General features: G+C 46.0%; 1 protein-coding gene across 1 annotated transcript in view; it reads left to right on the top strand.

Moving 5' to 3' along the window:
* LOC136636900 (cholesterol 24-hydroxylase-like) overlaps positions 1–12,182 on the top strand; it is a 35,852-nt gene extending 23,670 nt beyond the window's left edge. Inside the window, exons 9-15 of the mRNA XM_066612240.1 lie at positions 85–141; positions 4,071–4,143; positions 5,965–6,049; positions 7,314–7,429; positions 8,340–8,423; positions 9,126–9,192; positions 10,824–12,182. Coding sequence (XP_066468337.1) covers positions 85–141; positions 4,071–4,143; positions 5,965–6,049; positions 7,314–7,429; positions 8,340–8,423; positions 9,126–9,192; positions 10,824–10,982 — 641 coding nt within the window. The 3' untranslated portion in view covers positions 10,983–12,182. The remainder of the gene's footprint in view (positions 1–84; positions 142–4,070; positions 4,144–5,964; positions 6,050–7,313; positions 7,430–8,339; positions 8,424–9,125; positions 9,193–10,823) is intronic.
* Positions 12,183–15,434: the final 3,252 nt, after the last annotated feature.

The following is a 15,434-nucleotide window of genomic DNA, read 5'->3' as shown; positions in this document are numbered from 1 at the left end:
GCGTGTTCAGATTGCCTCAGAATTTGTGCTCTTGTCCCTTCTGAGAGGTGTGCCAATCGTGCTGTTTGTTTTCTGTTTCAACAGAAAAGGACCACGATGATGAAAATATGCTAGACAATTTTGTCACATTCTTCTTTGCAGGTTTGTAGATTTGTTACTCTTTAAGTATGCATTGCTCTGATCCACAGGCAAAAACAAGCTTCCAGATTGAACTGGGAGTGGCATTTGCATTCACCCCAAGATGGGTCCAGTTGGCTAGGGTACGATTTTGACATGGTTAAAATTGCCTCTCTATTTGAAGGATCGCAAGCTGCTGCAAATGGCTAGAATTGGATCGAGGCCGATGTCTGAAGTTGGCATTGGCAAGTTTATAAGAAATTAAGTTTAAATTGCAGGAAGGTGAACTGAGACAGTGGCATCACTAGGATTCACGTCACCCAGTGCGGGAGGCCTGCGCGTCACCCCATGCAGTGGGCGGGGCAATGCCCCAGGTGGTGGGCATAGTGATGTACCATTGCCCTGCCCCCACTGGTTTTTTGGCTGTACCTTTTGTTAGAACACAGGTATTTCAATGTGGTTTGTTTCATTGCATTCTGCATGAAATTACGCATTGATTGATATATAACATGATGGCATTATTACTCCAAACTCTGATTTTAGTGATTTTGAAAACTTGTAGAGTCTCACACACACACACACACACACACACACACACACACACACACACAACCCTGTCAACTTACTGACACCTTATTGCAGCAGTTCTCAACTTTTAGCACTGGGACCCACTTTTTAGAATGGCAATCTGTCCAGGACCCATTGGAAGTGATGTCATGGCCAGAAGTGACATCATCAAGCAAATTAAAATAAATAATTATAAATAATGAAATTAGAATAAAAGAAATAATTAAATAAGGGGGAGCCAGTCCTGTTCTACCAAGTGAATCTACTCTGAAGTAAGTCCTAGTGTGGTCAGTGGGCTTACTCTCAGGAAAGTGTGGGTGGAATTGCAGCCTGTGAGCCCAATCCTATGCATGTCTACTTGAAGTAAGTCCCATAATGGTCAATGGGGCTTACTCTCATGAAAGTGCGGGTAGAATTGCTGCCTGTGAGCTCAAGACTATGCATGTCTACTCAGAAGTAAGTCCTATAGTGGTCAATGGGGATTACTCTCAGGAAAGTGTGGGTAGAATTGCTGCCTGTGAGCTCAAGCCTATGCATGTCTACTCAGAAGTAAGTCCTATAGTGGTCAATGGGGCTTACTCTCAGAAAAGTGTGGGTAGAATTGCCGCCTGTGAGCCCAATCCTATACATGTCTACTCTGAAGTAAGTCCCACAGTGGTCAATGGGGCTTACTCTCAAGAAAGTGTGGGTAGGAGTGCAGCCTGTGAGCCCAATCCTATGCATGTCTACTCTGAAGTAAGTTCCATAGTGGTCAATGGAGCTTACTCTGTAGTCTGCCTGCAATAACAACCCCCCAAAAAGAATCAGTAAGCTCTTTAGCCCTCCCAGTGCCCAGTTTAAAGTTCTTCTATTTCAGGCACATCAGAATAAAGACCCACCTGGCTTTGCAAGTGCAAAATAAAAAACTTTCCCCTTACCAGTTCAACCCTCTTTTTTTGTCCCTTTTAGTAGGGGGGGGGGGGGGGGGAGGCTGCCTTCTGGAGCATTTGTTGCACTCCAGCTCCATCGGATCAGGACCATTCTGGTGTTCTCACATTCCCCTTTGCCTGGCCTGACCACCAGCCAAGGCATGCCTGCCTACTCATGAGTAAACACAACCATGAGGTTGCTTAGCTTTCCATAGGGCTCAATAGACTCGCAGCCAGGAGAGAGGGACCTCCTTCTCAGGTGTTTTTGGGGGCTGCATTCATTCGAACAGGACCATTCTGGAGTCGTTGGATTCCTCTCAGTCTGCCCTTTCTGAGGGACTATGGCAAGTATGCCTACTCACGAGTAAATGCGTGATATGGCTCACTTTCACTTTCCATAGGGATCCATTCATTTTTTCTTTCTGGTTTTTTGGCCATAACTTTTGAAGGAAAGGAGCTATTTCAATTCTGTTTTTTGCATTGCATTCCACTGGACTTTCAGCATCCAACAGTGTATGACATGATGGGGTAGCTCCTAAAGCTGCGATTTTAGCGCATCACCCCCAGAGCACATCACCCCCCCCCCGGTGCATCACCCAGTGCGGCCCGCACCCCCCTAGCGACACCACTGAACTGAGGTTAAATTAGGTTTTGGAAAGGGAACTCAGGAATGATTAATTTTATAACCTTGCTCTGGGTTTTGGAATGTTTTTCCTTGAAGCTAATATAATGCTAGCATTTAACACTCACACTTTCAGGAGGAAAGTTCAGAGAGATTGAAAATCAGTTATTGTCCCTTAAGTAATATGTTTGATGCCAGTGTTTTTATGTACCTCATTCAGAACTTATAATAATGTGATCAGCTTCATCCACATAATCCTCAAGAATGCAGAGACAAATCCCTGCTAATTGAGCTAAGAGCACATTTTAAAGTGGGGTCTTCCTGTATTTAGCAGAGGGCATGCAACTGGCTTTCTTCACCCCAGCATGATGTCTTTTCCTTGGGCCCTTTTTTCTGTGAGCCCTTTGGGGATGGGTAGCCATTTATTGATTTATTATTTATTATTATTATTATTATTTTATTAATTTATACCCCGCCTTTTTGCCCAACGGGCACACAAGGCGGCTTACAATTTAAAAGTGCAACATTAAAACAATTAAAAACAATTTACAATAATTAAAAAATCTAAAAACAAACAAACCTCGTGGATTTTCATATAAAAAGCAAGAAGCAAGAACGCCAGCCAGCCTGTCAATAATTAAAAGCTTTTTGAAATAAAAAGGTCTTCAGTCCACGCCGAAACGTTAGCAACGAGGGAGCAGTTCTCAGTTCTAAGGGGAGGGTATTCCACAGTTCGGGGGCCACCACCGAGAAGGCCCTCTTCCTGGCCGCCACCTCCTCACATCACTTAGTGGTGGCACAGTCAAAAGGCCCCCCCCCCAGATGATCTAAGAGCACGGGCAGGATTGTAGGGAAGAAGGCGGTCCGTCAAATACCCCGGACCTGGGTATTTGAATATCAGGAATATTGCGTTTCCTGAATACACTTTCGCCGTCTCCAAAGGGAACTGCAAGTTCTGCAGCAACTCTGAAAGTATTTTAAACTGAACTTTTTACAATATGGCAAGCAGCCCAAAACTGAGCTGCCCGGTCCTAAGGATTCCTATGAATCCCATGGATGCCAAGTGGCTCCTGACGCCTCCTTGGGAGAAGGGAACATTAATCCCCTTCCCCCGGGTAAGGTAAAAAGCCCCACAATGGGGCTACCCCTCTCTACGCTCGCTATTAAACTGGCACGGTAAAGCAGCCCCATGTCAGGCCAGAAGGCTATGGATTTGGTGGAGCTCCCACCCTGCTCCCTGCCCCACCTTCTCCTTGCCCCAGAATGCCTCCCCTCATGCCCCCACTCAGTTCTCCGCTGCCTGGCGCTCTCCTGGAGCTCTGGGCAGTGGCAACCCATCCTCCGTCAGGTCCTGGCTCAGTGCAGGCTCACGCAGAGCCAGCACTTGTGCTGGCCTGGCAGTATTATTATTAACATTATTATTGACAGTATTTATACACCGCTTTTCAACTAGAAGTTCACAAAGCGGTTTACAGAGAAAAATCAAATAACTAAATGGCTCCCTGTCCCAAAAGGGCTCACAATCTAAAAAGATGCCAAGGAATACCAGCAGACAGCCATTAGAACAGACAGTGCTGGGGTGAGGTGGGCCAGTTACTCTCCCCCTGCTAAAAAAAGGAGCACCCACTTGAAAAAGTGCCTCTTACCCAATTAGCAGGGGTTAATATTGCAGGCATGCCTTAAGGCTCAGCAGTAAATATGGCTCAGCAGTAAATATTGCAGGCATGCCTTATGGCACGTTTTGACACTGCATGCCGGTGCTGAGCCAGCATGAACCAGTCTGGATCAGGCCCTCAATCTACCCTCTAGTTTTATTCCTATTTCTTTTCCTCACCTAACTAAACTCTCTCTTGCAGGTCATGAAACCACCGCCAATCAGTTATCATTCACCATCATGGAACTGGGGCGACAACCAGAGGTCCTGATGAGGTAGGGAAACTGTGCCGTTGACCATTTATTCTTTTCTCATGTTATTCATGGTTCCTTCTTTAGGGATTCTTTAGAGAGCCAGGGTGGTGTAGTGGTTTGGGAGGTGGACTTAGACGTGGAAGATCCAGGTTCGAGTCCCCCCCTCAGCCACAAAGCTTCCTGGGTGACCTTGGGCCAGTCACATTCTCTCAGCCTCACCTACCTCACAGGGTTGTTGTGAGGACAAAAGGAGGGGAGCAGCTGTGTGCACCGCCCTGAGCTCTTTGGAGAAAGGGTGGTATAAAAATGTGAAAAATAAATAAATAATTATGGCTTATGACACCAATACACCGAAGCAGTTTTGCCTACCTCTGAGTACTTATTAATGTGGACAAGCATAACACATATCAATTGGGTGATCATGGCTATAGCCAAGTACTATAATCTACTGGTATGTTTTAACTGTTACAATCACAGGAACCAGTACTGATTATCTGGGATTGCTTGGTTCACACGTCCTGCCACCCATGTGAACAAGCACCTCAGGACAGTTAGGACTGTGTGAGCTGGCCCTAATGCCTTGCACGGACTGACCTAAGACAGAGAGGAAACTCTCTAAATTTAGAGCCCAATCCTGAACATGGCCAGTGCTGAGCCCTAACACCAGCGCTGGGTTTTGTAAACGTGCTGTAAACCACATTTATGGCACGTGGCAAGTTAGGTGCACCGGCACTGGTCCCATGCCAGACAAGCACCCGACCCAGTGCTGACAGGAAGAGGATGCGCTGCCGATGGGGGTAAGTTCAACTGCTGAGCGGTGGTGCTGCCTCTGGGGGTCAGGAGGAGGGAGGAAGAAGGGCAGGGGAGGGCAGGGAGGGGGGAGGAACCATGGCAGGTGGGACTGGCGGAGCCCTGTTCCACTGGATCCTGAACTCTGTGTTGGGCCTTCCAGCCCAATTTGGAATCTCTCAAGTCCTTACCAGCAAAATAGCTGGCTCAGACTTGAGAAGCCCCATGGTGGGGCTAGGAGCTTCCCCCAGGGAGACCTCCGACTGCTTCCCCGTGCCTACTGGACACAGTGGTAGCCGCTTTGGTGCCGCTGCTCCAGTGGGTGCTGGGAATCTCAGGATTGGACTGTTACTGGGCTTAAGGGTGACTGCGCGCATAAGAAAGGTATTTGTCCTATGCATATCTCCTTAGCCTCATTGGGCATTTTGCCTGTGTAAGAATTACGGTAAGTTTAGTCCTAGGAAACTTTTCAAGTTCAGATGTTGATCTTTCACCACAAATTGTCAGTGGGCATCAGACTAACAGCTCAGTCCTATGGCCTCTGTTCCACTGGAATGCACATCCAGGCAGTGCAGTGTGCTTTATGGTATTTGATAAGTGCAACCCATCATTACGCCCAGTTGGGCTGCCACTGGAGAAGCCCTTGCACTGGTGCAAGAAGCCAGTGCAGGGATGGGAGTGGGTGAGGCGTTAGCGGAACATGGTGGGAGGCAGGAATGGGAAGGAGACTAGGGTGGGAATGTGTGAAAGTCAGGAAAAGAGTGGTATTGGCGACAGTGATTTCTCCAGTATTCTCTCCCCCTTTCCCAGCCTCAGTCCACCTACCCAGTCACTTAGACTTGCAACAGCAAAGTAGCTGGCATAGCTCTAGTCTGAGTTAACCTATCGAGGCAGAGGAGGCAAGGGCAGTTGTATCTTACCTTGAGGAGGTCTGTGGGACCTGAAACTCCCCAGTGGGGTGATGCAGCGTGTGCCCCATTGGTGCAGTTGCATTAGTGGGGGAAGACTTAGATGGGATCAGGTTGTAAAGCTTCTCCTGACTTTGCTTTGTAGACTGCAGGCTGAACTAGATGAGGTTATCGGTGTGAAGAGAGATATAACTTATGAAGATCTTGGGAAATTCCAGTACTTATCACAGGTATGCTTGAAGAAGGACATCACAGGTAATCCAGAGCTGCTGTGAATCCTCCTTGCTGTGCTGTAGCATGACTTTTAAGAGTAAGAAATTTGGTCTCCAAGTGAAATGTGAAGCTTGGAATAATTTTAAGCCAAGAGTACAGGGGCTCTCTGAGTTGCACACAGGCAACGTATGGACGTTCACATATGAACAAATCTTCAGTAATATCTGGCAAACAAATGCCATCTTGCAGGTGTGTGCAAGGGGGTGCACATGCTCCACTGAGATCCACAGCAACATGTGCTGATGTCATGAGACACTTTCAGCTCTGAGAAAGCTGCAGACCCAGTCTGGCCAGGGAGTGGAGTGAAAGGACAAGGTGGAGAGAGGAGTGCAGGGACAAGGTGCAGTGACAAGGTGGAGGCAAGAGGGGAAGAAAAGAGAGAGGGAGGAGGAGGAGGAGAAAAAACTGAGTTAAATGGGCTTTTGTGAGCTAGCATAGGAACCTAACAACATTTATAATATTGGAAATGCATTCGGACAGCCCAGTCCTATCTAAATCCCCATGTGTTGTTGCAGCAGCTCCAGCATGGGCTACCACTGTATCCCATGGGGGATTTTCAGATGCTGGAGATCTCCTCAGGATAAAGGGACATTTGTTCCCTTGCCCTCAGGTACGTCCCAGCAGCCACTATGGGTCAGCTCAGACCTGCGCCAGCTCAATTGCTGGCATAAGTCTGTGTTGACCTGGGAAGGCAAATCAGGCCCAGGAGCAGAGTCGAGATTTGGTGTGCGCCGCCAATCCCACCTCCACCTGGGCCTGATCTGCCCTCCTCATTGCCCATCACTACCCCATTCAACCCCCTCCGTGCCTTCCTCCAATCCCCTGTGTGGGCTTTCCTGAACCTGTGGGTTTCAGTGGGTCCAGCGGAACACAGGAGACCACTCTGGCTTCCGCCAATGGAACTGCCGTATGTGTTGGCAGAGGCTGCTTTGTGACTCCCATAAAGCAGTCTCCACCAGCGGGGTGCAAGGGGAGATTGGGTCATAAGTTCCAAGCAATTAATTCTTCTCACAGATCATTGCCTTTCCTACACTAGTTTCATTTGGTGGTTGCTGAAGAGAGATAGTTTCGCTGTAAAGAAACCAAGACCGAGGGGAGTCATTTGCTGGAAGCCATCCAGTTAATTCATGTCTGAGCTGACATTTCTAAGATGGTATTACAGATGAATGTCCATCCCTTCTATCTGCCTATGTTGTGTTAAACTCGCCTTCACTCTCTCAGGTGCTCAAAGAAGTCCTGCGATTGTATCCGCCTGCCCCAGGCACAATGCGCTGGACAGGAAAAGAGAAGATCATTGAAGGAGTCAAAATCCCAGCCAGAACCACCCTAATGGTGAGTATTGGACAGGCTACCCTGTATGGGTACCCTGTATCTCAAACATATTTGTCAAGCGAGTAATTCAATTTGTGACCAGCTCATTCTAGGTTTCAGTACCATGAATCCGTACAACCACAGAATCTGGTAATAGTAGCAGAATTCAGCTTTTCACAATACATTCTGGGGTGAGGCTGGGAGGAGCACGGAGCCTCCGTGCAACATGGAAGTGGGTCTTTTAGTCCTAAAAACAGCTCTAGAGACTTGAAAATGGTCTGGTTTGGCCATGAAATGGCAGGAACCTTGATTCTGGCACTTTTTTCTTTTTAAAGGCATTTAAATTTGGACCCCAGTAACAAAAGAACATAAGAAAACCCTGGCTAGATCAGGCCAAAAGCCCATCTAATCCATCCTCCTGTATCTCACTGGCCCACCACATGCCTCAGAGACTGCACAAGACAACAAGAGACCTGCTTCCTGGTGTCCTCCTTCGCATGTGGCATTCTGAAGTATCAATGAATTCTGTATCCATGGGGGGGAGGGGGGTTCCAGAATGGAATTATACTGTATATATAGTATATACAACTATACTGTAAATATAATAGGGCTTGTGTAAATATTCATTAGCCTTTTACTGTGGAATGACCAATGTTTTTCAGCTTAGTTCCCAGTCACAAAATAAGGTATTCTTTTTCCTTGGCAGTTCAGCTCATATGGGGTACAAGCCATGATGTGTATGCGCAACCTCCTGATTTTAGGAATGGGTTAAGTCAGAATGCCAGATGTAGGGGAGAGCACCAGGACGAGGTCTCTTGTTATCTGGTGTGCTCCCTGGGGCATTTGGTGGGCCGCTGTGAGATACAGGAAGCTGGACTAGATGGGCCTATGGCCTGATCCAGTGGGGCTGTTCTTATGTTCTTATGTTCTTATGTTCTTATATATCATGGGACGCACAGAAAAGTATTTCAAGGATGCACTGACCTTTAATCCTGACCGATTTAGCAAAGAGCAACAAAAGTGAGTCTCTCATACTGTGTGTTAAAACAACTGTTATAGAATTTCTTCTGATAAAATGCATCTTTTACATCAAATGTCTGAAAGTTGACCTTTTAGATCAGGGGTGCTCAAACTTTCAACTTTAGGGATGTTGGACCTTTAACAAGTGTATAGAAGAGAGAATTTCAGCAGGTGCAACTTGTCATCCCACAGATGACAAGCTGCACCTGCTGAAATTCCCTCTTCTATACACTTGTTAAAGGTCCAACATCCCTAAAGTTGAAAGTTTGAGCACCCCTGTTTTAGATGGTCCAGTGGAAACGTCAGAAAGGTTTTTGGGTCATAAGCAGACATCCCCAGTTTTTGGTTGTTTTTAGTCAACACATTTTTTGTGGTCCCCACTGGCCAATCCCATGTCCAAGTCGTATGGCATGTGCAGAAACCTGGGAAAGGAAGTGGTGCTTGTTCCATGGAGAACAACGTTGCATAGTATTGGTTATACTCAATTCTTGAAGAAATGGAAAGGTAAATATTATCATTCCCATGTGTAAAGAAAATGAAAGTAAGGCACAACTTTTGGAAAAAGGTGTGTTTTTTATAAAGCAAAACTCCTAGGTTACTGAAGTACATGTCATCGTTGCAATGAAAGAATTGCTTAGGAAGGAATATGTCATATTTGGACAAAGCTATCAAGTGACTGTTGTCTTTTAAAAAATTTTTTAGGCCATACTATTCCTATTTTCCTTTTTCCCTGGGACCTCGTTCCTGTATCGGGCAGATATTTGCACAGGTAAGTTAATTGCCCTTTGGTTACCAGATCTCCCCAGGAGATACTACCTTTAAAAAAAACCAGAAACACCAAGGAAGGATGTAGCCCACAGGTCATCAACCTTCTTCTACAGAGGGGCCAGCCATTCGGTCCATCAATAGTAAGGACATGAACCTCCCAATTAGGCCAAACAAACAAAAAAAAGGATGGAGAGATGTGTGCCCTGGCTCCTGGCAGAGAATGATGCTTAAAGGAAGCTTCTGCCTAGGTCTGCTTACACTGCAAACCTTACAGAAATAGAATTACAAACTTGAATTCTTTTTTAGGATCACCCTTGGCTGGGTAGATATATCTTTTTGGGACTACAGGCTGGGTGATTTCAGGTGGCAAGCAAACCAACAAATGCATCACTACAGCTATTCATAATAGCTTTATAATTTGTTTATAAATGTGTGTCTTTTTCTTGGATTTTGACACTAGATGCCTTTCATTCCTTAATGTTATACCAGAAAATAAAGCAGCTGCCATGTTCATAAACAAGGGTGCAGGGGCAGATCCAGTATTGGGGGGGGGGGGTTGTGAGCACTACCTTAACTCCAGAGCCCAGGTCAACCAGATAGGTAGACTGGGGCTCCGGTTGAACTTAGGCCTCTGTGACTGAGGTTTACTGGACAGGTAGACCTGGGCTCCTGCCTGGACATGGAGCCCAGATTTACCTGCTGGGTAGACCTGGGCTCCCATTCCAACTGCCCTCTGGAGCCACATCTTCTAGGAGGGTAGACCTGGGCTCCCAGCTGTGTGGGATCTCAGCACCAATGCCCCACCTTGTGGGCGATCCCCTGGTGCCCAACTTTGCTTCCCATCCCAGAGGGTGCCCTTCCCTGCTGGCGCAACAGGTTTGGGGGGCCATGTACCCATGCCCCCTGGATCTGCCCCTGCAAGGGTGTGTCTGCTGGCAGGCCCTTTGAGAGCTGTTCTTTATGTTCTGCTAAGTGTTTTGATATCCTCATGCAGCTGTTTTCATATACATGTCTTCTCATCTTCCTGGAGGTCTGCTTCCTGGAGGTCTGCTTAAAGGTCAGTTCAGGTTAAAAAAAAAATTAATACAGAAGGCTGCACAGACCTCTAACTTAGTGGATGTAAGAGGAGAGAGCTTGCTTTCAGGCTTGTCTGTGGGACACTGCAAGAAAAGTAGGGAATGACAATGTGATTTCTATCTGGTTCTGTTGTTGAATAGGTGGACAGTCAGATTAAAAAGCAAATTAAAATTAACAGTTGTGACACTCTGTGCAAGTGCTGGTAACCTGTGCATGCTCTGGGGCTTCCCAAGTCTCTGCGCTTATGCAGTGGCACTCTCCAAGACTCTGTTGAGGAGTGTAAAGGGCTCCAGAGATTGAAATGTTTGAGAACCGCTACTATGAGTCAAGGATTTTTTGTGGTAAACATTTTTCAGAGGGAAGCAAAAGCAAAATTATGTTTTTTCCAGCTCTCATGGTTTCCTATATTAAGCATGTTTCTACAAAGCTGTTTTCTATCAGTTTTATACCATGTTCTATGACACTATGACAAAGAGTATCTGCACTTTACAAAAAGCTGGAGTTCTATGTCCTCCTGCATCCAGCTCACCATTTCATTTTTGTTTTTTATAACAGATGGAAGCGAAAATCGTGATGGCCAAATTTCTGCAGAGGTTTGAGTTTGAGCTGGCTCAACCACAGAGCTTTCAGATCTTGGACACAGGAACGCTGAGGCCATTAGATGGTGTCATCTGCAAACTGAAACTGCGCCACCAGTCTGGTTGTGAAGATTAAATGAAACCTTGACTGCGAATATTATTCATTGCATTTTAGAATTCCTAGTGGAACACCATAAAAGGTCTTTTATAGATCACACAGCACAGAAAAGACTGATTGCAGAGTCTAGACCAGGATAATCTTAGAATATAATTTCATTATAATATAATTAAATATTCTTTTGGTTCCAGCTGCTTGCAAGAGCTTAGAAATTGCAAGGGCCAGCAGCCAAAATGATGACTGCAATATGAAGGGAAGCACCTGGAGAAATGGAGTTTCTAGGAGATTGTCTCATGGAATACTTGTAAACATCTAATTGAAAAATTGATTTATGTTCAGCCTGCCTATCAAAACTTGAGTCAATTGAGAAAGGTGATATAGAGTCATAATAAATAAATACTAGGGCAGGGTAACTGGAAAAACTCAGCAAAGCAGACGTAAATAAATCAGGAATATTGCCTTTTACTGAGTTATTTTTCAGCCATGAAACTTTTCTTTTATGTATGATGGTAAAAACACAAATTCTCCCATTAATCATCAGTTGTGCACACAGCTCTGTATAACATGTTGACAGATTAGAAGAAACAAAATCTGTAGAAGTAGACTGCAAAGAACATCATAAAATGGAACAGATTCATTTGAAAAGGAGATTGTGCAAGTGGAAAAAAAAGGAAATGGAGACTGCAAGTCAGCCAGACAGAGCACTGTGACTTGGCAAACAGAATAAACAGTGAGTAGAAATTGTGCAAATAGATTTGTAAGAGAACCATGATTGTGCAAGTGGATTGGAAAAGAACAGAGACTATGCAAAGCCAACTGAAAGATATAAGAGCAACTGGATCAAGATGTCAGGATGGGATCTTAAAGAACAGCATGAATTTGAAAGGGCAAAGATTCTGAAAAGAGAACTGTTACAGAGTGGGGGTTAACGAAAAGAGCTGACTGTGACATCATGACTAAATAGACTAAAACAATACTAACCTTACTGTTAAATACCTTTGATTTTTCAGGTGCAATTGCTATTTCCAGCTGTTGAGTTAATTAATACAAATGTCATCAAGCGTTCCTTGAATTGATCTTTCTGGCTAAAGTTCTTTTCTGTTGTAAGTTAGACAGCCAGAAAGCAATTGCTCAAATTGCTTGAAGAAAATGGAAATTAGAGGAACAGAAGCATTAAAGTGAATGGAATGAAACCTGGAGTCATTTAATCAGTTCTTAGAGAAGGCTTTGCATTTAAAAAATTAAAGGTCTGAAAACCTTGGGAAAAGGTTGCAAAAAAGTTGCCTTGCTGTTCCTTGTCTCTTGGCTCATGTGTGCCATTATGTTTCTGCCTGTGACCTTTGCTCCCCCAGCTCCACCACCTCTTCTCTTCAAAGATCTCCTGCTCCCTCAAAGGTCTGTGCTCCTGTTCTCCTCTTGCCCCTGATTTTCAGATGTAACTGCCATTCAGAACATCTGCCATTTTTCATTCCCATCAAACCCTTTCTTAAGCCCTCCATTTCCATGGAGCCTTCTGTATAATCCTTCCTCACTGTATCGAAACAAGCGATTTTCAGCCACTGTGCCACACACCTGGTGTGCTGCGAATTGTCCACAGGTGTGTCGTGGAAGTTTCAAGAGGGTCATTTATTATTAGGGCCATTGGGTAACGTGCACCTCCCACTGGCAGTGTGGTGTGTCTTGTCCACTGTCAAAAAACTGATGACGTGGCTTGACAATTTTAGTGCTTGTCAGTGTGCTGTTAGATGAAAAGGGTTGAAATTTGCCAACCTATAGTGTAATAAACGTAACTCAAACGATGACACATTCTTCTCATTTACCCTCCCTTTCCTCCACATGAATGCTGTATCTATACTGTAATCTCCTCAGGGCAGCGACCCATCTCCTTATTCTTTGTGAAGCACAGTGTACATTGTTGACACTTTATAAAGAAGACATGGCCTTTTGACAAAGAGTTAAGAGAACGTTCCCCAGAATTATCTGCAACACAGAGGCATCTGGTGACAAGGGTCCTTGGAAGAAAGGTCAGTTCGAGCATGTTCTCTGATGGTCAAGTGTTTGTAAATCAATGCCCTGGAGTATATCTCAGGCAAAGAAACACTTCAAGAGCACCGAACAATCTGGCTGTCTTACAGCCCAGTCCTGAGCTTCCCGGGGCCTGCTGGAGCACTGGAACAAAACAGCTACTGCTGTATCCAGTAGGCACTAGGAAGCAGCTGGAGGTCTCTTCAGGGGAAGGGGACTTCTATCACCTTCCCTTGGGGAAAGCCCTAAGCCCCACAATGGGGCTTCTCAAGTCTGTGCCGGCTATTTTGCCAGCGCAGATTTGAGAGACTCCATGTTGGGCCTTCTGGTCAACATGGAGTTCAGGATCCAGCAGAGCAAGGCTTCACTGGTCCCACTCCCTTTCTACAGTGGTTCTTTCCCCCACTCTGCCCTCCCTCACGTTTCTTCCGCCCTCCTCCCACCCCCTCAGAGGCCACACTGCCACCTGGAGTTTGCATTTACCCCAGCAGAGGCACATCCTCTTCCTGCTGGCGCAGGGCCTAGCACCTGAATAGCCAGCACTGGGTGCCGTATGCATGCCGTGAAGCATGTTTATAGCACCCAGTGAGTAAGGAGCACTGGCATTGTTCCCGTGCAAATCAGGCACTGGTGCTACTTACACGCTGGGTGCTGTAAACGTGTTTTGTGGCACATTTATAGTATCCACTGACGGCTTTAGGGCTCAGCGCTGGCTTTTAGGGTTTGGCCCTCAGTCCACTCTCTATCTCACTTCCCCAGTGTGAAGTACATGTACATGCTGTAACATCACTTCAGAGTATACAAGGGGATTCTTAGAGCAATTCTGAAGGTGGGCGTGCAGAAAGACCATTGTGGGTTGTCACTTTATATAACAACAACAACAACAACAACAACAACAACAATAATAAATAAATAAATAGGTATTTATATACCGCCTTTCTAGTCATCGGATTACTCCTCTGACTTTATTCAAGGCAGTTTACATAGGCAGACGTTTCGAAATCCCTCAAGGGGATTTTAACAATCATAGAAGGTTCTCTCTTTCAAGAACCACACAACACTTCAGATGGCTCTTCCTGGTCTGATCTCACTTCTGGCCTCCAGTTGCCTCCCATGCAGCTTCATCTCTCACATGGAGGGCAGCCAAGACGCTTCTTCGCTCACACCAATGAGCAGATGAAATAACTCAGCTTGGCTTGTCAGCTGCTTCAGGGTCTCCCCGTTCAGGGAGCTGCTGATGGCCTCAAACTGGCGACCTTCCGATGTTATCTTCAGGCTAAGGGAGGCTCTGCCCTCTTGACCAGACCTCCTGTTGCTACCTGTGATCAATGAAAGAAATAGGCACAAACATTTGATTTATTAAGGGCGCAATCCTAACCCCTTATGTCAGTGCTTTCCAGCACTGACATAAGGGCAATGCAGCTCTGAGATAAGGGAACAAACATTCCCTTACTTTGAGAAGGCCTCGTTGAGTGACACCCAACTGCAGGATGCAGCACACATCCCATTGGCACCGCTATGCCAGTGCTGAAAAGCACTGACATAAGGGGTCAGGATTGCACCCTAAGGAAGTCAGCCCATTTAGAGCTGAAATGAACCTTTTGTTGGGGGCTATTTGGCTCCATTTGGCTATTTGACTGCTGAAACAGAGACGCCTGCGTTGGCTCGGTCATGTCGTGAGAATGGATGATGGCCGGATCCCAAACGATCTCCTCTATGGAGAACTCGTGCAAGGAAAGCGCCCTACAGGTAGACCACAGCTGCGATACAAGGACATCTGCAAGAGGGATCTGAAGGCCTTAGGGATGGACCTCAACAAGTGGGAAACCCTGGCCTCTGAGCGGCCCGCTTGGAGGCAGGCTGTGCAGCATGGCCTTTCCCAGTTTGAAGAGACACTTTGCCAACAGTCTGAGGCAAAGAGGCAAAGAAGGAAGGCCCATAGCCAGGGAGACAGACCAGCGACAGACTGCACTTGCTCCCGGTGTGGAAGGGATTGTCACTCCCGGATTGGCCTTTTCAGCCACACTAGACGCTGTGCCAGAACCACCTTTCAGAGCGCGATACCATAGTCTTTCGAGACTGAAGGTTGCCAATACAATAATTTGGCTCCAGAGAAGCCTCTTCTGTAAAATGTTGCTGCATGGCCTATGCAGGAAGTAAGATGGCAATGACTTTAACTTTAACTTCAGTTTAAAAAGTATTGAATGGTATGAGCAATTCCACTTTTGCTTCGCCTTCCCTGTATTTGCTCCTTACTCTTCTGAGTTCATATGTGCGTGCAGCTAGCCTCTCATAGTAACAGGTGAAGTGTTGGAGCAGCCTGAGTGGTCACATTGCCTGCCTTTCCTCTAGGATGCACACTGCACTCTGTGGAAACTGTGGTGCCCTTTGATACATGGGTTTTGCCTGTAATCCACATAGAGGGGAGCTTTCACTTCCATATCC

The sequence above is a fragment of the Tiliqua scincoides genome, chromosome 1, assembly GCF_035046505.1.
Source record: "Tiliqua scincoides isolate rTilSci1 chromosome 1, rTilSci1.hap2, whole genome shotgun sequence".
NCBI classification, from domain to species: domain Eukaryota; kingdom Metazoa; phylum Chordata; class Lepidosauria; order Squamata; family Scincidae; genus Tiliqua; species Tiliqua scincoides.
This window is presented reverse-complemented; position numbering and strand designations above follow the sequence as displayed.